Source organism: Caloenas nicobarica, chromosome 4, assembly GCF_036013445.1.
Source record: "Caloenas nicobarica isolate bCalNic1 chromosome 4, bCalNic1.hap1, whole genome shotgun sequence".
Lineage (NCBI taxonomy): Eukaryota > Metazoa > Chordata > Aves > Columbiformes > Columbidae > Caloenas > Caloenas nicobarica.
This window is the reverse complement of record NC_088248.1, coordinates 12,389,677-12,412,268: the sequence shown is the minus strand read 5'-3', so window position 1 is coordinate 12,412,268 and position 22,592 is coordinate 12,389,677. Positions and strand designations below refer to the sequence as shown.

At 36.6% G+C, this 22,592-nt stretch overlaps 1 protein-coding gene across 4 annotated transcripts in view; it reads left to right on the top strand.

Annotated features, from left to right (window-relative positions):
- The window catches only part of PRDM5 (PR/SET domain 5), a 95,354-nt gene extending 79,040 nt beyond the window's left edge, over positions 1–16,314 (top strand). For 3 of the 4 annotated variants that reach the window (XM_065634143.1, XM_065634142.1, XM_065634141.1), the window contains 2 exons: positions 4,124–4,228; positions 9,611–10,213. In XM_065634143.1, the coding sequence (XP_065490215.1) occupies positions 4,124–4,228; positions 9,611–9,775 (270 nt within the window). In that variant the 3' untranslated portion in view covers positions 9,776–10,213. Of the gene's footprint in view, positions 1–4,123; positions 4,229–9,610; positions 10,214–16,231 lie in introns of those variants that run through there. The other variant, XR_010606132.1, reaches the window with a different exon arrangement.
- Positions 16,315–22,592: the final 6,278 nt, after the last annotated feature.

The window sequence follows — 22,592 nt, the reverse complement described above, 5'->3', positions numbered from 1 at the left end:
GAAGTAAATCTGCTGTATTCAGTAGGATATTAAAAAATAAAAAAGAGCATAAGTGAAAAGATTAGATCCTAGATAGTTGTGGGATTTTAAGTATGCTCTGAATGTCAGTTAAATTCTAAGTGTTAAAAGGAGTTATTGAGTAAAACTTCTGTATTCAACAAGTTCACTTTCTGAGTGATCTGCATTCACTGTAGTAAATTAATTTAACTAAAAAAGTAAAGAATAAGGTCTCCTAAGAGTGGATTCAGCCCAATTTTAACTTGCACCTACCACCTTGGAAAGATTACTTAACTCTCATTTATTTGAATCTTGAGTGTTGATTTATTTGGATGTAGTAGTGTCTAGATGGTATTTTCCTCTGCTGATGAGCTCAGGTAATAGTTCTAAATTCAGATTTAAAAACTTATTTGGAGATATTCCTACCAAAGTCATTCAGGTTTTACCTGTGTAATCAGTTTTACCAGGTTTACAGAAATGAGATGTGCTAGTGCTAAACAAATACACGTAATGAATTAATATTTCTTAAGGGAGTTACAGTCAACTACAGCAGCAGTTAGGAGTTCAGATATTCCACATTTAACTATTTCCATCTGCTATGGTTGCAGGGTACTGTGTACACATGTTCTATCAATCTGTTAAAGGTGGCGTCAAATGGCCCTGTGAATTTTTTGTATTCTGACTTCTTTCTAATGCAAATCACAATTTGCATAGAATCCAAGGTGATAATTTCTGATTCAGCTATCTAAAGGCAGGAAATGTATATTGCAGGCACTGTTTTATTTGTCATAGTTGTTGAAATGTTGAATTCCTCTCCATTTTAATGTGGTGAAGTGAAAATCATCACAGCTTTTAAGTCAGCATACCATTCTTACAGTGAAGCACCTTCCAGAATACCATTTGGGCTCTCCTTGGCCTGCCTTTGTTTAGATGCAGGAAGGTTATAAATTCTGTTCTGCTGGTTCTACCTGGTATACTTAAAAATGTGATATTAAATCACCGCAGTATCAGCTACATCCTGTCTCACTCACTCTCCCTGCTCCCTTCCTCATTTATGTCATCAATAAAAGAAAACACGTGTAATCTTTTGACTTTTCTGCCACCATAACCATGGCCTGGCAGATGCTTTTTGAGAAGAGGGTAGATTTATAGTACTAGCAGTTGCTGGCTCCTCTGAAGTCAGACTTACCTGATCTTCCCGATGACCTCCTGTTTTGCTGACAGTTAGCAGGTTTTTTTCCTTTGCTTGATGTTTTAAATTCGTCCAGCTTTCTTCTTATTTCATCATTGGTCCTTATTGTTCTTTAGTGATGACATTTACTTTCTTTCAGACTTATTGCTGTGGTTTTTCTCTGTTGTTGTTGTTTGTCTTTTCCTGTACAGATTTAGAGCAGTAGTGGTTATGCCAAGCCAACATCACCTTTTCTGTATTACAAATGTTGCCGCCTTAAACTATTGCTCAATGGAAATTTGATATGAGGGGAAGAAAAGGGAAAGAGAAAAGAAAATGGACAGAATGTCATCTTTTGAAGAAATTAACCTCTGAGACTGACTTCTTTGAAACCAACAAAAAGGTCTTTTTCTCTGGAGAGAAACTTAGGTCCAAGTTTTGCTCTGGCAACACTACCGACTTTACTGAAACAGACGCAAATGTGAACGACGAGCAGCTTAGCTTAGTGGAGAGAGGGGGCTGGTGTGAATCAAAATCGTGTCTGCTGAAGTCACTGGAATATACAGATGTAAGGGGTCTAAAATTAGATCAAAGAAGCTTTGGATGTGTTTCATGCACTACATATGTGAATTTGGATACAAATACCTAGGCGATAGTGAGAGATATGCTTTTTGCCATAGAGAATAACACAAATAGCCAAACATAACCCTGGGTAAGATGTTCTGGTCCAAGTTTGTGACTCCAGCTTCCTAGACTTTATAATAGCTCTTTCTCTGAAATGGAACCTGGGCGCCTTTGAAGTCCATTTAACTCTGAAATGAATAGGAGGATCATAATAGAGTTAAGTCTTCAGATGCCTGTAAAACAAGATGATAAAAAGGGAGCAAGCACACCTGGTACAGTTTGCAATAATGAGTGTTTTCATAGGTGTTTAAGATGTACACATCATATGCTTTGCACTTTCTGTGGAACAATCTACACAGAGAAAGGCTGTTTTCAGACAACTCACAGAAAACGTGGTTTATGTTAACCACAATGGAAAACCAATTAAGGGTGTGTTTCATAAACCTGCTTTTCATATGGCTTATACATACATTTCCGTAACAATTACAGGCCTGCTCCATGAAGTCTTTAGTCAGTCTAGCAGAATTCCTTGTGACATAGAGTTTTTGGTCTAGATGATTATTTTTATTTTTTTTTAAATATCAGCTCACATCTTTTTTTAGGTAATTTATTATGTTTTACTCTATACTGAAGATTCATGGAAATTACAAAATTAAGAACATGATGAAAAAAATTATTAACATGTAAGGAGAGTCTTACACAGAAAAGCTCATCAGTGGCTTCCCTTTAGGCCAGCTTGATTACATGAAGCTTGGCCACGTATTCAGCCTGTGTCAGAAGAAAGATTTGTCTTGCCTTCTACTGAAATGTACTTTATTTCATGATTTACTCATTCTTGAAACTGAAATTCTGATTAAATACTTTTCCCTGTCTACACAGCTTATGATCTGGTTGTGATGCACTAGAGGATTCCTGCTACTACAAGTTGAGATGTTTCTGCCTATGACACTGCCTTTTCTAGGAAACCTCATGGGAGGGTTCTCCATCACAACTTTCAAAATTAAGACCCCAGTCTTCACCCTCTCTGAGATCTCTGTACCTGCAAAGAGCCCCAAAGAGAGAGCTTGGAACTTACCCAGAACAACACTGATTTCTAGTCCACTGTATTACTTGTATGGTTTAAGCTGGCAGGATTCAGCAATATATGGAGACCCCATTGTCCCCTACCCGTGCAGAACAGGAATTCAATAACCAGAGAATTTACTCACTTTGTAGCTTCAACACCAAACCTGAGTTGTTTCTTCTAACTTATCCTTGAATCTCACATTATCTCTCAGAAGACAAGCTTACTGCCTATTGTTTCTTAATTCTTGGACTTAGCATTTTTATTGCTTATTGATTTTTAGTATTGATTTTCAGTTTAATTTAGTAAAAAGTAGTTTACTTTGTTGCCTAAAATACCCATCTTTAGAACTTGAGCAATACAGAATTGGAGACCAGAGAAAAAAGTAGGATGAGAGTGAAATAAGTATAATTATTTGATTTAGAATAACAGTGCTTCTAGAGCATCAAAATTTTAGTGAGGCAATGTGCAGTGCCATATTACTAACTTTCACATTTAGTTAATTTTTTTCAGTGTTGTTTTCCGTACAGTTCTTTTGTAACTTTAGTGGTATAAAAGAGGAATTATACCCTATATAGAAATGTTAAGGAAGAACTTCAAAGAAGAAAATATTTATGTAAGCGGTTTTCCACACATATCTCTAATTATTTATTTGAGGTCAGTGAGCTTGCAACTTTTACAACATCATGTGTTACAGTAGCTGCTAACCAATACTTCTAATAAAAATACAGATGGCTTGGTTGCCATCTGCACTTCTTTTGAGATTCGGCAATGAATATGTGGTTAACCTTCTGTCACCACTTTTCGAAATAAGTTTTTTCTCTACCACAGGATTTCCTTGTACCTCCACTTCCTCTCCTCACCTCTTCTCCTGCTTGGGAATGTGCTAATAAACCTGAAGTTTTCATAATCTTACTTGTCTTTATGCTTTAAGCTTTTGTGGAGGATGAAGGAAAGTACACTGGAGTTTTACATTTTTTGTACCTTTCACATTACAAAAAGCAGACTCCCAAAATGGCTGAGTTTGAAAGACTGGAACAGATAATTAATTCATAAGTGGGTGTTGAAGTGGAAACTGTCAGGCCACAGCTTTCCCAGCTTTCACTTAATCATTTGAAAATAGTTTTCTGTTGTTTTCACTGACTGTAATCCCTTGGAGAGAACATAAAGCTTGCACCATCCAGCATGGAATTCCACTCCTTTAATGACTTGGGCTCTGCGTTAACTCACTTTCACTCACTTTCACTCACTGTTGTCATTTCATACAGGAAAAGCCGTACCAGTGTTCAGAGTGTAACAAGGCTTTCAGTCAAAAGCGAGGTCTGGATGAGCACATGAGAACCCACACCGGAGAGAAGCCGTTTCAGTGTGATGTGAGTTGATCTGTCCCTTTAACTTCTTGACTTCAGTGCAGCCGTAGGACTTAATTGTAGTGAGAATTTGGCCTTGCACCTATTGGCTGTGGCATCAAGTTACACTTCATGTGGTCTTTCGTTGCCTAATGAAAGACCATTCAGGGAATTTTATGTACCCTCTTCAGTTGCCAAGAGCATTGCACACCCTTTTATTTTATGGTTTTGAATCCCTTAAGAGTTATTTTCACCATTCTTATTGCAGTTTGGATGTTGAGAGTTACAAATTCATATTGGTTGGGTTATAATTGTATGACGGATTAATGATTGGATATTAGCTTATACAGGAAAACGTATTTAATTCATTACATGGAATCTGGATGCTTCTGATGTTATCGAATAGCAGAAATGTGAATTCAGATTTTCCAAATCCTATTTAGTGACATCTGGTTTGATATTTTCAATGTGTGCTCATAGGTCTCATAGTTTGTTTGTTTTGTACTGTTCAGTGAAGAAACCGTGGGTGCTGTGTATGATTGCAGTGCTGAAATACAGCATATCATGTTACAGTTCATACATCACTCTCAAGTACCTTTCATTCAGCATACCGCATCCTGTATATAACATATCTCACAGCTTTTAGAAGCACGTGGGGAAGCTGAATGTACAGCAGCCATTGGAAAATGTCTTTCAAAATTATCAAATGCCAAAATGTAAGTTCTTGCTCAAGGATTTAGAGAAGACCATCAGAATAGGGTGTAGAATTAGTATACTGGCTTTGTTTTGTGGTAATAGCTCTTAATGAATTACTCACAAGTGAAACACCAGTTTTCACTTATATTGTAGATGACTCATTCTGAACAGTTGTAAATCTGTTCACAAATTTATAAAATTAGACGCAAAATGAAAATAATTGCTTGACATGAAAGTTGCTAAGGATCTGTTAATTGATCTGGCTTTTAATAATAATCTGGCAACATTACATTGAGAATAAAATGTATTAATATAAAAAAAAATTTCAGATACATTATTTTACTGATGTCTACAAGTCAGGACACTTGCTGTATTCTCAGCCTGGTTCTAGATAGTACTTTTGAGGATTTCTCAAACTCCAAATCATGGTCAATAATGTTTTCAGCTTTCAGATTGCTGTACTTTTTATCAGCTCTTGGCTAGCTTGCAGTGTAAATGCAATTTTTCCTGCACTGTGGATGCAAGATTCACTGGTCTTGGATTCACAGTGTGCTTTTCCAGACCCATTTAGGGTGGTGGTTGTATTTTATCCTTTTTTTTCTTTAATTGAAAATATTATCTCCATGAAAACATACTTTCCTACTTCAGCTATTCCTTCAGTTGCCCTCATTGATCAGATAGAACTGTGTTTTCCCAAATCATAATATTTCTAAAACAGCTGTAATCTGTGTCTCGTCCGGTCCTTCTCTGAGAATTTTTATGTACCTTCACTTACCGGAGATTTTTTTATGCTTTAAATTACTGCCACATTTCACCAAAATTATTCTTCAGCACTAGTCTTCTGCTAGCTGCGTGTTGCAGAGACTGCTGACTTTTTGGGTTTTGGACATAAACAGCAGTTGCCTCTACTATTCATTCATACACTATTCAGTTGCCCAGGTGCCTACCACGGTCTGCTGCTTAATGCACACTTGGACAGCGTTAGAAAGTTTTGTTTTCATTACTTACTCCGTATTTCATGCAGACTCCACTTCTGCAGATGCTGGGGACATAGCAAAAGTCACCAGAGCAGACCGCTCCTCCAGAGCTGTCTGGCACATTGTATATTCCTAGATATTTCAACAGAAGTTACAAGAAAACCGGTAGTGGACAGTTACAGAAAAATGTACCTATGGGAGACATATATTGCAGCCTCCCCAAGGCTAAAGATTGCTTGTTACATTAAAATATTCTCATCTACATTTTTTTATCCTGCTAAAGAAGCTGTAGATGTTCTCATTATTTTTTTATGATTACTTGAGTATGGTAATCTATGGCAACAACTTCCACAAATTCTTAACTATGGGAGGAAATTTTGGGAAGGGGGGAGTGTGTTAGGTTACTGCCATGACATTTCAGTAACTATCTTTTAGTTCTCTCATTAGCAAAAAGTGTTAATAGCTATTCCAGTCATTGCTTAGTTGACTTCTCTAAGTTGCTTCTCTTTCCAGCACTTTGCATGATGACTTCCCATGTTCATCATTGTTTCTGTTACTATTTTTCTGGATTTTTTTACAATTTCCCTTGCATGTTTTAAGGGGTGAAGGCATACTATTGGGATGCCCATACTCATTAAAGTATTTGGAAAAGTCCGTTAAGTCCAATGCCCAGACCTACTAAGAATCGTTTAAAGGTGAAAAATAGGCTGTTTATTAAATGGTGAACATATTTTTAAATGTAATTATACGTGTAGCCACACTGAAATCCAAAAGTCTTAAGAGGAATGAGCATTTGGGTGTTGTTTCCTACCTGGCATTAGAAGCAGTCATAGAAACAATTCAGCTCTTTCATCTAAATAATATGTTAACATTTGCTGTCAGAATTTTCTTTGTTTCTTAGAATTAGTACCATTAGTATTAACAAACAGTAATTGCCTTCAATGCCAAAGAACTGAAGAAAGAAAAGTTTTGGCTGTTGAAAGAAAACGTATATTTTATGGGCTCAAGAAAAGGCATCATTTGACAATGCACCTCTCCTCACCCAATATAGACTATTACACACCAATTTTTTTAGACTGCATTTCTGCTTAACATAGAATTTTCTTTCAGAATCAAAAATTAAAGCCATTTCTTTTCTTCCTCTCTCACGCTCCGCTCTCTCAGGCATATGTTACAGACATTACAGTACAGGCTTGTGCTAATGTGAAAGTAATCTGTGTACTGTATTCGGTAAAGGTGCTACAGTTTGTTTATGTGGCTGTTTCTGTGTCTTATCAGTCACCAAAAGCATTTTCAGAACTTACTGTTAATGGTTCAAAGCTCTCACATCCCACTGATAGTAGTGGAAATTGAATATTGCCATTTTAAGGTGAAAATCCTAGTATATATCACATAGGAAAGTGAAAATAACTGATATATGGAAATACAAAATGCTTTTTCTCCTAATAGATTAGATTTTTGTACTCTGAAGACCAACCTATTTTTTACTGGAAGGCCAATTGAACTTCAGTTGCCTCAGAGACAACAGATTATTCTTTGGGGGCAGAAAGGTCAGGTACTGCTTGTCCTGGTTTCTTTCCAGTAAAGTATTTCCCTCCACCCTGCCTTTAGCTGACCCTACGCTTACTTCCAAATGTCAGTCTTTTCCATCCTCCCTACTTGATCAAAACTTTGATCATTTTGAAGAGTTTAAGTGCACATTAGCAAGCATGGCTGTAAATCTATAAAATGTCAGTCTTGCTTATAAACTTTAAAGATGGAGCAAACTCTCTCTCAAAAGAAATAAAACAACTTTTATGCATAAGCACAGCACAAGATGTATCTCATCTTCAAGTAATGATCCTCTGCATTCCATGTTATTTTTGAAGATATTAGCTGATGGAACATGCTAGAGCCCTAACAGAACTGCAGGCTACATTCTGCTGGTGGTTACATGAGCATTATAAATTAAAATAATGCACTTTAGGACTGTGTTGTAAGCTGTTCACTTTAAAAATAGAGGTGTGTGCAAGATGCACAGAACAGACTTATCTTGTATATGTGTGTGTCCTTGATTGGCCTCCTGACTTCCAAGAAACGTGTTTACAAGTATATGACACTTTAAACATGTTGAGACTTGTGAGCAATCATGATGTTTATGATTAGATAAATGTTAAGAAATCACTTTGTGTTCCGTGGAAGAGGAATAGAAAATGGTATTTGGCAAAAGCAACATTAAGACCTGACCAGTGGATGCTGTAAGCGACATTCACTGTTGCATAACAAAAGAGTGACTGTTGCTTGGGTCTGAAAGAGGTGATTATAGATTGAGGGAAAAAAGTTGAAGTGTTACAGCTGCTGTATAAAATTCCTCAGTATTACGTCATGTCATAAATTCAGAAGTGTTCCATTGCAACAGCACATACAGTGTTCTTGTCTGGGGATAAATTACTTTGGGTACAAAACTTGCCTCTGGCAGTTGCCCTTTTTATGGTCATCGTATGGTTTTGCCTTAGGTGGTACAAAACACATATACTGCAGGTCAAAATTATCTACTTGGATAGTCAGCTCTGTTCATCTGTCTTGGGTTCAAAAGGAGTTAGTAATCATTCAGCATTTTCATTACTAGGTTGATACCAATATGAATTTAAAAATTCCTTTTGTTAAAGAGGGACTGTGCTCAGTTCTGAGTTTCCTCTGCATGGAAGACATTTTTGTCTGGAATGAACCTGGAATTGTTATATTGCAAGCCTACAGATGTTCATTCTTATTTAATTCTATGACTCTTATGCCTATTGCATTTGTCAAATCAGGGGCATGCTTTTTTTTTTTTTTTCCCCTGGGAAATTCATGCATGTAATACATACCTCCATGGAAGTTGAATGTGACAGTATAATGGCATAATTTCAATTGACCGCATATCTTGCCTACAGATTCTTAACTTTTCATTCTAATTTCCCTTGACTGGACTTATTCTTAACCTTACATTTTTACTTCAGTGCAGGAATTTTTATAAGTAGTAATGGTTTTAGCATGGCAGAGTCCCTCATCCCTCTATTGATTTATTCAAGAATGAACTGGATTGCTTGGAGTGCAGTGGAGGAAGGGAAGTAGCGCGCCAGACAATGTAGCAAAGGAATTGCACCTCTGTTTGCAAGATGTCTTCTGTTTTCTCAGCCAGGCAGAGGAAAAATGACTTTTCTTCTGTAATAATTATTAACCTTTCTTGCAGTCTTCAGAGCCTCTTTTTTCTTACTCTTCTCTCCTTGTAACTGAGCAATTTGAATTTATGTTTTTAGGAACCCACAGATGTCATTCTGGAGGCCAGGAAGGAAATATTTCATTTGAGGTTGAATCGACAGAGGCCTGTGAGGCTTTGTCATAATTTTTGCTGCATCCCAGATAGAATAACAGGTTTTGAAAAACTCATAATGTCACTGGGACACCTCAGTGTATTGATATTTTGAAGATGAGGTTATTTTCCCCCTTTATCTATCTGTCTGTCTATCTGTATCTATCTTTTTTTAATTTATTTTTTTTACTGTGGTACCACTGTTAGTGTACGGCATTGAAAGTTACCAAAGTAATAATCTTTAAGGTGCTGTCTGAAGGAGTTATTCCTCCAAAGACAAGCTCATTTATTAGGTATTGCTGGTATGTGTGGCTGTGGTCTCAGGGATGTAACATACAGAGCATTATACGTGCTTGAAGTTTTAAGGCTTCTTTGGTCTTTGTCTTGTCTTCACTGCCTTAGGTTTGTGATCTGTCCTTCAGCTTGAAGAAGATGCTGATCCGACACAAGCTGACTCACAACCCCAATCGACCGATGGCAGAATGTCAGCTTTGCCACAAGAAGTTTACAAGGAATGACTACCTCAAAGTGCACATGGAAAATGTCCATGGTGAAACCGACAGCTAAGGAGGGTGTGGGTGAGAAGAGTGGATCTCAACTTCCAAAGTGCTCTATCTCTACATGTACAAACTCCAGACTTCTCATCTGACCAGTAAGCATAGTCAGGAGACAAAAAAAACTGCAATGTGTTCACATGGTAATAGTCCACCTGTCCTTTTTTTTTTTTTAATATATATATACTGGTAAGATAAAAACCAAAGAAGGACATTCACCTGAAGTTGAAGATAAAAGAACTCCGGGAAAGCTTTGTAGTCATTAAAAAAAAATAAATAAATAAAAGGAAAGAAAAAAATCCTTTAAGCAAACTTCGCCTTCTCAGTTACAGCTTTAGAAACTTAGGTACTGGTGGTGTTATGTGGAAATCCCTGGACATTTGATACTGAACCCTTGGATCTCTGCAACTGTATTTCTGTATCTAAGCTTCAAAATTCCATTAAACTTCTTTGAAACCATGCAGAACTTTTTATTCTGATTGACTGCTGATTGCATTAAGGCATATTTTATTCAGACCTTAATTCTACATTTTGTTGTAATGTCATTTTTGTCTCATTTTATTTAGAACTTTCTCATTAGTAGATGACACTCGTTGACTTGAGTTGGTTGAGATGCTAAAATGTATGGGTACAGAAACTGGAAATCTGTCATGTGAAGTATTTCTGTATGAGTATTGAGGACGATGTATTTCTTCCAGCTATATGAAACCACACTCAAGTGAAAACTTTGAGCAATTTAGTTTAAGTAGTGTATTCATACTTATTATGACTGGCAAGGCAAGTGGAAAGACATCTTAACAGAGTGGCTCGAGCAGCTACAGTTGCCTCGTTAACATGTGTTTGATTTCCTGGTGAACAGTTGGTTCCCAGAGTGTTTTTTTTCCTGCTTAATCAGATGCCCTGGATTTCCTCCCATTTAACTACCTCTGTTTTCCTAATCGTGTTTTAATGAGTACTGGGAAAAATACTGGTTTACAACTAAATGACAACCAAATTCTTCCAGGTATCAGCTTGAGTTGTTTACTGCAGTGAAACTCTTGAAAGGATTTCCCACAGACCCTCTTGTACCACAGCTATAACAGATAACCAAGAAATTTTTATGTACAAGGACAGTAAAACTGTAAATTCAGAGGATGATCGCATGTGGAACTCCTGAGCTATCAGCAGTTAATATGAAGGCTCTGTCATTAGTAAACTGTTCATATTCATTTTGGACCCGCCAATGTTTTGTAAAATGAACTTGCATTGGGACATCTTTCTCCTAGTTTTCATGGGAGAAGAATCCAACTTCCTTCTGAACTGCAATGGGGATGATAATGCTGAAACAAACGGCCTAATTCTTTACCTCATGATAGACTCTCTACTCAAATCTGTTTATCACATCATAGATTTTCTAAGCAGAAAACAAAAAAGAAATAACAATAGAACTATTTCTAGCAATAGAAATAGCTAGCAATAGAAAATGTTGATATATTTAGTGATTAACACTTCCTTCCCTCTTCATAATTTGGATCCCATTCTTCTGCATGGACATCTATATGTTACATGTTCAGTTTTGAGATCCAGCACTGGATCCCAATAGTCATCTTTGCTAAACTCATAACTTTTCTCCAAAAAATAAGCAGAAGACAATTTGTGTTTTTCTCAGAAACTGAAGGAGGCCTGCCATTGGGGTAATTCTAATTACAGGGTCTATGTCAGAGTGACTTAGTTTTTTTCCTAGGAAGCCTCCTGTTTAGTTATGATACAGCTGATCCTCAACCTCTTTTATTTTCATTTGGAAGCCTAAAATACTCCATGACAATGATATAACAAGTTTACGGGTGTCCTTCCCATTTACAAGGAAGTTGTAAACTCAAGTTTACAGGTTCCCTTTCTAAATGAAACCAGGTGACTTACTGGTGGCAATTCTAACACAGTTGATCAGGGACAAGCAGGAACTGCCACTGTTTTCAACATGATAGGAAAGTGCCAAGTAATGTTTTCCTGCTTATTTCAAGGGTCTTCAGCTCAACTTACATATGACTAGTTAGACTTGAATGAGAGCCACTTGCAAGGTTTCTGCAGGCAAAGGAAAGGGGTAACCTTCAGCTGTATCTGCAGATTTGAAATTGGAGTCCAGTGTGCCCTAGGTTGATCTGAATTGGAGAAAGAGTAAAGCATAGTAAGGCAAGACAAATATGTTCTGCACAGCAGTTACACTGATGTAAATTCATTTGAAAAGGATCCTGGAGAAGACCTGCGTATGGACAACCCAATTTCATATAATGTTGTTCTGAAATGTATCTGTTCAGTGTGGAACAAGTGACTTAGGTGTTACACTGGTGTATGACGGAAAAGTGTATCACTATATGTATGTTTTGTGTAATTTTGTGTTATAACCTCTATGCTCTTTTTAATTTTAATTAGATATTTTCCTATATTTTTAGAAGTTTTTCACAGCATTAGTTTTGAATACAAACCATGTGGTTGGTGTTTAATGAATTATAATTATTTAGTAACACTTAGCTATTTTATAGCAATCAGTTTGTTTGTTGAAATGCACATACTTAATTGTTTCTAAATTGTTTAGTATTCCTGCAGATTTTGAAGGAGAAGTGTAATTATGAATATTTCACTTGTTCGTGGTACTTGCCTATGTGTAAAAGCATACTAATTCTTCTTCATGTCATTTTTGGTAGCTGAGAGGTATGTGAAACTAGAATCTTTGCCAGTTTCGTAGAAATCACTTTTTCATATAAATCAAATATATTGAAAATACAAATAAGCATTATAAGGTTGAGTAAAGAATATTTCCTCTCCTTATTTAGAGAGATTTGTTAAAGAGGTTATCAAACTAGTGTATTTCTAGGTCCAGAGAACTTTAACTTATTGCTACTGTTATTATAAAAAGTAACATAGTTAAACTAATCAGGTAGCAAAATCAAACAGTACTGTATAGTGAGATGCCTGATGGTGTTTTAACTATGTGTTCTTAATTATCTGCAAGGAGAATTAGGTTGGTGACTTTTTTAACATGTCTGGGGTGGGAGGTGACTTTATTTTCTGTGTGTTTGTTTGCCTTTTTGACAAAAAATCAAGAGTTTAGTTATAAAATTTGAGATTATAACTTTTTATACTTTTTTTTGCTTTATATTTTCCCTTCTTCTATTTCACCAATGGAAAGTAAGTCACAGAGAACAGCAGAAGGAAAAAAACTCAAAAAACCCCCACAAAAACCAAAACAAAAACCACGCACAAAAAAAAAAAGTTCAAAAGTGAGGATTTTGTAGGCAGTTTTTGAAGGACAATGCTATTAGAAGAAAAAAAGAAGAATAATAATTCTTCTTTGTTTTGGGGAAAAGAAAGAGGATCATTTAATATATTTTACATGTTTTGCATAGGGTTTTTGCCAGAGAGCTTTGCTGCAAAGTCGTGTTAAATGTTCAGAATTAATAACTGTATTTGAGAAAAAATGTTAGTTGCTGAAAGTTGGTATGTGAAAAGGAGAATGTACTTTTTTTTTAATTGTTGCTGGATAAATTACAATGTATGTATTAAGATTAATCGTGCTGTATGTAATCAATAGCAGCAGTTACCTAACTGAAGCTTTGATCTTGCTAATGGCTTCAGTAGAACAAGGGACAGACAAGAGTCAATGTGTGAGTGAAAGACCTTCACGGGAAGCAGAAGCAGGTACAGGAGGTTGGAGTCCAGCTCCCAGTGATGACTCTTTGATCATGTCCTCCAGGAACTTTCCCTTTGGGCTCAAGCAGCTACAGATCTGCCCAACAGAGCCAGCACCTGGCTCAACAGCTACAGGTGCTTCAATGGCAAGAACTGCCCTGTTATTTCCATGAGGTGCTTGAATTTCACATGGTCAGAGGTCATATGATCCAGGTTACTGAATTCATGGTGGTGAACTGTATAATTGAGTTCCTATGCAAACTTACCATTAAACAATATATTGCTATTTGGTTGTACCTTTCTGAAACAAAAACAACCCCAACAAAACTTCTCCTTTAAGTAAAAAAATGCATTGATGGGCTTCCACTTGGTATTACCTTTGGAAAAGACAGAGAACATTCCCTTCAGCTGATTTTGAGAGACAGGAAATTGAAATCTGTTGATTTAAAGATAGTTAAGGTAGTTGTTGATATTTTTTTTCCTTTTTGCCTGGGTTTGTTTTGCTTTACTGTCCAGTATGACAAAATGGCAAAATTCATCATTAGTCAAAATACTGACTTTTCTATGCTAAGTTGCGCCATGCAGAATGACATGAAAAGCTAGCGATCTTCCTGAATTAATGTGTAGTCACTGCAGTTTTAGAAGGCTGTGGTTTTCTTTTTATTTTTTTCCCCCCTTACATTGTATAATTTTCTGCAGATCATAACATTCAGTTTATTCTCTGGGTTTTTTTTTCTATTAGAGTTAACTCCTCCAGGAAAGAACTCCATCTCTGTTAGGAATAGCAGCAAGCTCGCTTGTTCCTTTTGCTTTCCATTCTGATCAGGTGTAAGGCCAAAAGCTGATACAAATAATGAATATGATAGCATTAGCAAGCGCAAAGGACATTTATGATTGTTTTGTCTGTATTGTTGTGAAGGATTTAATGCATCCTTCAGTTTACACTAGCAAGTCCTAATTAGAAATCAGAAAAAATAGTGTAAATTAACATGTGTGCTGGGCATTTTATATCATATTTGAATGAACAGATATGGTGTAGTCAGAGCAATTTGTGAGTTATTTTGTGATGTTGTTATATGAACATGTTTCTGGTTGGTTTCTTTGAATCAGAACCCTTAGTGCTCTGTAGTTGTGTTGATAGGTACCAGTGCTGTTATTCTTCAAAGATCTCTGGCTATAGTTTCACTTACAAAGAGTTATTGACACTGCATAAAAATAACTTTTTGGGGGCTGATGCCATAACTTGCAGATTGATCTCAAGGTCTGAAGAAATTACATCACAGAACTGTTATGGTGAGTGTTGTTTATAAGTGCTAGCTTCACTATCTCAAGCTCTATTTAAACAAACAGAAAAACCCACCCCAAACCAACCATCCTGATTCCTCTGCCTCACTTCCTTCCTCTCACCAATAGTTTCAGAAAGTGAACAAGTTCAAACGATGAAATCCTTTTCAGCAAAGGAAGAATGTTCTGATCTGCTGAGAAGACAAATGTTTCCTTCTAGTAGGCTGGGAAAAGTAAAGGAACTGTCTGAATCCAAAACTGGAAATTATTCATTTACTTCTACTCTTTTGAGTTAAAAGTGGGGAGAAATGTTTCTTGCTGTTTCTATCTGCTTTGTCAGTTTACCAAGTTGTTGTGCCATGGCACACGCATGCCAGTGGAGGATTTCAGCTCTGTGTAGTTGAAATCCAGTAGTCCAGCCTGGAGTTCAAATACTGGTTTATAAGCCATGGCTTCTCTGCAAGGGTAATTGGAGATCCATTGGTCTGTTGCGTCTGGTTTAAATATTGTTCACAAATGAACCTCAACCTGTCAGTTGTGTTGTCAGCCACACCTGGCAATTTGCCTTTAAAAGACATAGCATAATAGTCCCTCTAAAGCATCACTTTTAGAGGAGAAGAAGCCCAGTGCACTGTTGTCAATGTATGACCAGGTGATACCAAAACATTTTAAGTTCAGTTAGGTAAATACTTGTTGCATAAAAATATAGAGATTCCCTTCTCAGTGAAAGTTTAACTCTGCCTGTTGAGTTTTTTTTAATGCAATTTCCTTTACCAAAAAATAAAGCATACTCAAGTAATTTCTGAGGAAACAGAGGTGTGTAGACTCTTCTACATTAATTTATGCACATACCTAGCAGAGAGGGCTCAAGTGTGTCCCAAACAGGTAGAAAGCCTCGAAATGGCTCCCTGTCCAAGACAGAAGGAATGCAAATACCATCTTCTGCTGGCCAAAGGTGACCAGTAATGCTGCAGATAGGTGTCATTCTCCTGAATAGGTTATGATCTTTTGGCTATGTAATCTTGATAACAGGTTACTAGGAAGCCAGTGCTGTTTTTTAGGCTAGTGCTAGCTCAGCATATGATAGCAGTTACAGCTGCAAAGCTGTATTCTTGAACACATTTGAATTCTGACAGCTTATTTTGTCTCTTGTACAGAACTGTGGCACATCAAGATGGAGCAATTTAAGGATATGTGATAACATCTGAAAAGATTTCAGCTGTTTCCTTGACCTGAAAAATTATTAGTTGAAAGTTTCAACCTGGGACTGCCAGTCTTTAGTTGTTGGGTTTTCGGGTTTTTTTTTTTTTTTTTTTTGGTCTATTTTGTCTCCCATTCCCTTGTAAGCTGGTACTGAATCTGTAATATCCTGTGAACAGGGCAGACAGGATACTGGCAAACTCAGTGTTTGCAAAGCATTTACTGATATGCTGCATCGCTTTCACTGAGCCCTCATTGTTGTGTTCAAGTAGCATGTATCTTTGAGTTTGCTAAATTCAGCTTTATCTCGTTACAACAGGAGTGTGATCAGAGGCTGTGCATGACATATAAACTGTCATCACCCTCCAGCGACAAAAGAAAATGGGACAAACAACCACTCATGTCACAAGTGGAAGAGAGACTTGGTGATCCATTTGTCTCCATGGATTCCAGCTGAGGTAGGAAAGAAAATATTCTTGGATCTCCATCACTGCATATGTCCTGGGCCTGATCACATAAAAAAAATCTAAATAGCAAGATGCAGGAACCAAACCAAAGCTACTTAGTGTTTCACTTATCAGTAGAAATGTGCACAGGGGTATGTTTTGATGCCCCCTTTGAAAGTGGTGGCAAGTGCTGTGTAGCTTAAACAAACAAAAAACCCCCTTTGAGTGTGTGGCCAGAGCGGGCAAGAAGTATGTTATTGAGAAGCGTGTTAACTTAAAAGTGGAAATTTCGTGACTTCTATTGAAATTTTGGTTGATGGAGTCATTCTGCACTGATTATGATCAGTTGCAACCAGAGTCAACTGAGTCTTGAGAGGATTTTCACTGTTCTTAGTCTTTGTGTGTCCTGAGTGGAATAGGATTTTGATAAATTAATTAAGCAGTATATCTTAGAAATGTACACGAGATGCATTGCACATATATACTGAAACTGTTTAATTCAAGTAAATAATTGAGATGCCTACTACTTTTCTACTATAAACAACTGCAATCTCAGATAAGATGTTTCTAAAGGAAGAAAACAAAACCTCATGATGTTAGTCTGTCACACCATGAGGTTCTTCCAACAACTAACCCAAAGAAAACTTGGAGATGGCATTATTCTTCAATTTAATAAAGAGAAAAGTAGTAAGAATTGTCACCTAGGTTTTTAAACAGTGTGATCTCATGAGCATTTCAGAGACAGATACCATACATACACATAAACTGTTATATAGGTCGGATATATAAAAGACATTCTAGTCTGAAAAGATCATAGTATGTAGAGCTCTGAAGCCTGGTTCTGTGTGTACTTCTAGAAATAAGTGGAATTTAAGTCAATTTTGGAATTTGGTTACCTTAAGGATTTTCTTAATAGAATGTCGAGGTAAGCAGGAACTTGGTTCTTTACATATACAAGCATAGATGGAAAACTGTTCCTCTTTGAGTCAACAGTGTCGTTTGAGTGCAAGTGAGAAAAGAGTTGAAATCTTTGTTTAAAAATGAAACTAATTACATTCAGCTATGAAGACATTTTAATAGAGCTTCTGAGACCTTTTCACTTTCTGAAACAAGTATGAGGCCCGTGATAGAAGGTGTCTGAGGAACTCCAAAGCATGTAGGTATTATATTCCAGATCTGCTTGTTGACTGTCTACCACTTGGACAAACTGCTATATCTCTCTGTTTTCCTTTCTCTGTCATCACTGCTTTCTTCCTGATTAGCCTCTGAGCTCTTCGAGACAGAATATCTCTCTTCTGCTTATATAGCCACTTGCACTTGCCTTTGCTTAGTTATGATACTGAATGTAGTAGTAATAATAGGAGCATTGCTTTATAATTGCTGACAGGGTAGTAGGACATTTTGTTTGAGGACCGTGAATTTAATATGGCTACAAACAATCAGGAAATGTCCTAGTTCTAATTTGCTATTTCTTTTGTTAAAAAAAAAATGAGGACAAAAATCTGACAAAAATATAGCCTTTTATTAATACGTTGGTTCTATGTAACGTTAATTTCCTATAAGACATATGCATCTTGTATCATGAGCAAATACACGGTTAGCTATGGTGTTTCAGATGTTGACCAATACAGTTGATTAACTTAAGTAGCTATACTTCAAATATTATTGGTCATGTCTTCATACCCTTTAGCTATAAAATCCCTGAAGTAATGAAAGTGGCTCTCAGCATCAGACCTTGCAAGCGGCAAACTGTGAATAACTGGTTCAAAATTTCTCCTTCCATTTGCTGCACAGCAAGACAACCATGTTGTTTGCTGAATAACAATTGAAGATAGGCCGTTTTCATTTGTTTTTCTTCGAAAAGGGCTTTCTATAGAAAGGGACAATTATTAATAAGAAAAGTTGTTTGGAGTTTATGGGTTTTGGTGTTGTGTTGTGGTTTGGGATTTTTTTGTTTGGGTTTTTTTTTTTTGTTATCTTTCTGCAAAGGAAAGACTGTAAGACCTTAAATCCACAAGTTCATTTCCAGTTTACCAGCTGTTCAAACAAAACTGGGAGGGAAGAGCTACAACAGGTAATGTTGCTACTGAATTAGAGACCTTCACTGCAGCATTATTGAGGTTAAGTCTTTGGTACTAATAGTGTGGTTGTCTTCTACCGCTGTCACACTTCACACTTGAAAAAATTCTTTAACAAGCTTTACCTGCCAAATTCAATGTAGATCATAAATCCACTTTACTAGTCAGGAAGCACCAAAATTTTTCCATGATATGGAATCTTTTTTCTAGATACTTTGTCTTTTTTTCTTTTTTTTTTTTGCATGTGTGTATTCTGACATTGTTAACTTAAGTCATTTATACTGTAATAAAACTCAGAAGGATTCTTCTCTACATCATTTTGTACATCTGTATGTCATTTTTTTTTCAGCCTCATCGTAGGTTGACTGGGGATTGAGTCTGCTGAGGTGAAATAATAAAAGTTGTTTGGGCATGGATGAAAAAACTTGTGATTACAGGTTGTGCTTTTGCTTTGTTTTCTTCCTTTTAGTCTGTCACTTAGAACTGAATTATAAAAAACTTTGACTAATAAAACCATGGTTGAAAATATCTAATCAAATTCAGTCTGGCAAATGGTAGAGGAGGATGAATTATTCAGGCAAAACTACACAAATCTTTACAAAAAGACAAAGTACATTTTTTTGTTTGTTTATTGGAGTTTGCTGTTTCTAACGAAGGCTACTTGCTGCCTTTCCTTCTGGTTTTGGGCAGTTTAGTTTATGGTAACTAAAACTTGTCAGATGACACTGACAGCTTATGTAGAGGACACTTTCTGCTGTTCTACATCAAGGAAAAGGTGGTTGGATTACTCAGTTATTCTGAGTAAAGGGTGACAAGGCCTGAGCTTTCCTATCCTTTCTTGCGATCTGAGCAGCCTTGAGTCACGTAAAAACACTTTCTGTTAAATCTCTTCCTATACATTTGTTTTTTAAACTTGCTCTGTGTGTCTGAGAGAAAATCCTGTGGTTATTTTTAGTGACCTGGCCTAAGACTCTCTCAAATGGGTGCAATGGAAAGTTTCTTCTGCCTTGAAGGAAGTTGTCAGGAAGCCAAACAGGTGAGGTTATTCCTTTCTAAACTATCTCCTCATGCAGGTCCAAAATATTTGTGTGGGATGATAGGGCCAAGCTTAGATCTTCAGGATAGAGAACAAGCATAAGATCAACAAGCCCTTTGTTAGAGCTACACATGAGTCTTATTGTACTGACCTGCAAAACAAAGCTGCTATAAATTCTTCTGTCCACTCCTTTACAGTGCAGCAAGGATGGCTGGAAAGCAGTGATTTCTTCTCCTTGCTTTGATACTTTTCACCAGCTTAGCAAATATGGTAAGACAACTAAGGTTTGAATGTGGCCTCAGAATTCAAATGAGGATTGAAGTGGAAAAAAGCTGTGAAATTAATGGTTTGGACTTTATTTCTCTTAATTCTAAAAACCAGTCTGTAGAAAGCAGGCCTTCTATGCCACCACAAAACTCTGAACATCATTCAGCTAATCAATGGAGAGATGGCAAAAGGAGCTGCCTTCAAGTATGCAGGTTTAATGGTTTGTTTTTAAACTTAAAATATTAACAGCTCATCAGAAGGAAAATAAAAAATGTGGGTTTTCTCTAGTATAAATCAGCATGTTTGCTTGGTACCAAAATGGTACCTTTCTACTATATATTTCAGTGACAATACCAATTACCTACCCTCTCAGCTGAGGTTGTCTAATTTTTTTTAAAAATTGAAAAGTCTAGCAAAGAATCATCTTACTTAGATTTCAGTCTACTAGCTACCAGCCATGTGATTGCTTGCTATGCATGATGAACAGGGTTCTGTTTTCTGAGGCCTTTATTAGTATAACATCTTTATCTTTTAGGATTAGCTCATGGCTTGATTTGTTAATAAAAGATTAACAGTAGAAGGTGATATTTTCCCATTCAAACATGTACATATTCATCCAAAGTAAAATGCCATCAGTAAGCAGAAATAAAGCTCTTTGCCAGTAAAACAACTAGTTCCAGTCAAATGTTACAAGACATTTCCAGAAAAAGAAAATTAATAGAATGTGGAGTCCTTAGTCATGATTGTAAATTGTTACTTCTGAGCATAGTACTAATTGTTACAGCAAGTTGTTAGTAAGGTGAATAAATACGTTAAACCCGAGAAAGCTTAAAATGTATGTTTTTCCTAGCAGACTTCTTTCATAGTTGCTGGTAACTTCCCTTGTGAATATAAAAGCCCAGTCAGTAGCTGGCTCTGTAATTGCAAGTTTCTTATAGTTAATTATGCTGTTTCTTAAATTAGAGTCCCACAAAGTCTGCTCAGGATATGGGCTACTGTCACATCCACAAGGATGTGTTTCATTTTAGACATATTTCATCTTCCCATCAATAAGAGAATAAATACTTAGATGTTTTGCTTCAAAAATATTTTCAGAAAGATGAAAACAACTTATGAAGGGATTTATAAGTTTAGAGTTACACATATGCTGTGCACTCAAAATGACTGTGGCATTTGCCTTTGCTTTTTCTAAAAGCAGATCCTGGCTGTATAAAATGATTATTTTTACCATCTCTTTTTCCACTCAGTATGCCTCATGACATATTCTGAAAAGACCCAGACATAAAGAACAATATTTTCTAGAAACCAAGCAAAATAGATCACAGATGAATCCTTGGATCTGTATTCAATTCCAGACTTACCTTAGGTGAATCCACAGCTGCTGTAGATTTTGGCAATATATAGTCTGAGAAAACTGAAATTGTTTTCTTGTTCTCATCTCATACTTCCTTAATTTTACTTTGAGAAGTTGATTTATACTGGTGTAAGAAAAAGAAATTACTATAGTCAATACATATGCAAGTAAGTGTATGTTTACACAGTTCACTGTTTAGAATAAGCACAAGCAATATATTTAAGTTAAAAAGTTTACATATGTATGCATGCATGCACAAACACAGATCAAAATGTGTACACAGTAGGAAAGGAATGTTAGGAATATGACTTAAGTTTTACATGACTAAACAAGCCAAATCAGGTCCACCTTTGTATTGGGAAAGGATGGAAACCTGCTCTGCATTTTAGGCTGAGAACTGTCTGTCTCTGCTTTGTGTCTGTGAGGAAAAACTGAGAGCAGTAAGAAGGCCTTTCATTGATAAATCTTATTGAACAACCTGTTAATGAAACACAGGGAGTGTCTTCCATGTCCATAGGCTAACAGAAACATCCTTGTGTATTAATAGATGACTCCAAGGTGTGAGTTGCACATCTAATTTATATTTGCCCCATGGCTTGGATTCCCGAAATGGCTATATTTGAGTCCTTACTCTAATGGAGAAGAGTGAGAACTGAAAACAAGCTTTTCATCTTCTAGATATTGATTACGTTAGTAGAGAAGCTACAGCAGGCAGGTTTCTCTCAAGTATAATTGTGTCCTTGCCTGGACACCATGGAGAACAGGATTTAGAGCAGAGCATTGCTAATCAGGTAGGTGCTTACTTGCTTTGAAATGAAGGGCTTAAGCATTTTTCTGACTTTATAAGGATGGCGTGAGCCAACTTTCCTCTAGCACTTTGTTTTCTTATACTTTACACGTGTTTTAAAAGATGGATCTTGGCATCTAACTTGAGACTGTAGGTGGTTCTGGATGAAAGAATGTCTGCTAGTAAGTCTGTTTATGGCTGTAGTCCTGAATACTTTAATGTCTTTTGAAGATTGGTTTTAGGCTTCCAAATCAGTTTGGACAATTTTGTCCTGTCCTGTCAGCAAACAGCATGAGATACTGTATGTGAGAAGCCAAGCCCTCCAGTTGCAGCTCTATTTGAGTTGGGCTCGCTGTTGTACAAACTGATCATGCCACTGCCAAACCGAGGATGCAGGCTTCCTCTGTGTGGTTTTAAAAGTCATTATATCATTGGCAGTGATTAATGACTTTCCAGCTGAAATCAGTGAACAGCTATGAATGACTAAATTGTGGTCGTTTTGATTATCCGTGGAACCAAAGCAGGCTAGTTTCAGAACAAATAAATAATTGTCTGAACCTGGTTAATACGATTCATATTTTCAACATATGGCAAGGTTCTGTGTTTGAGTAAATACAATCAATTAATATAATTTCCCCTAGTAAGTTGCCTAATTTTCCTTTGGAGAAAAAACCAAACCAAACCAAACCAACCCAAACACACATACATGCCC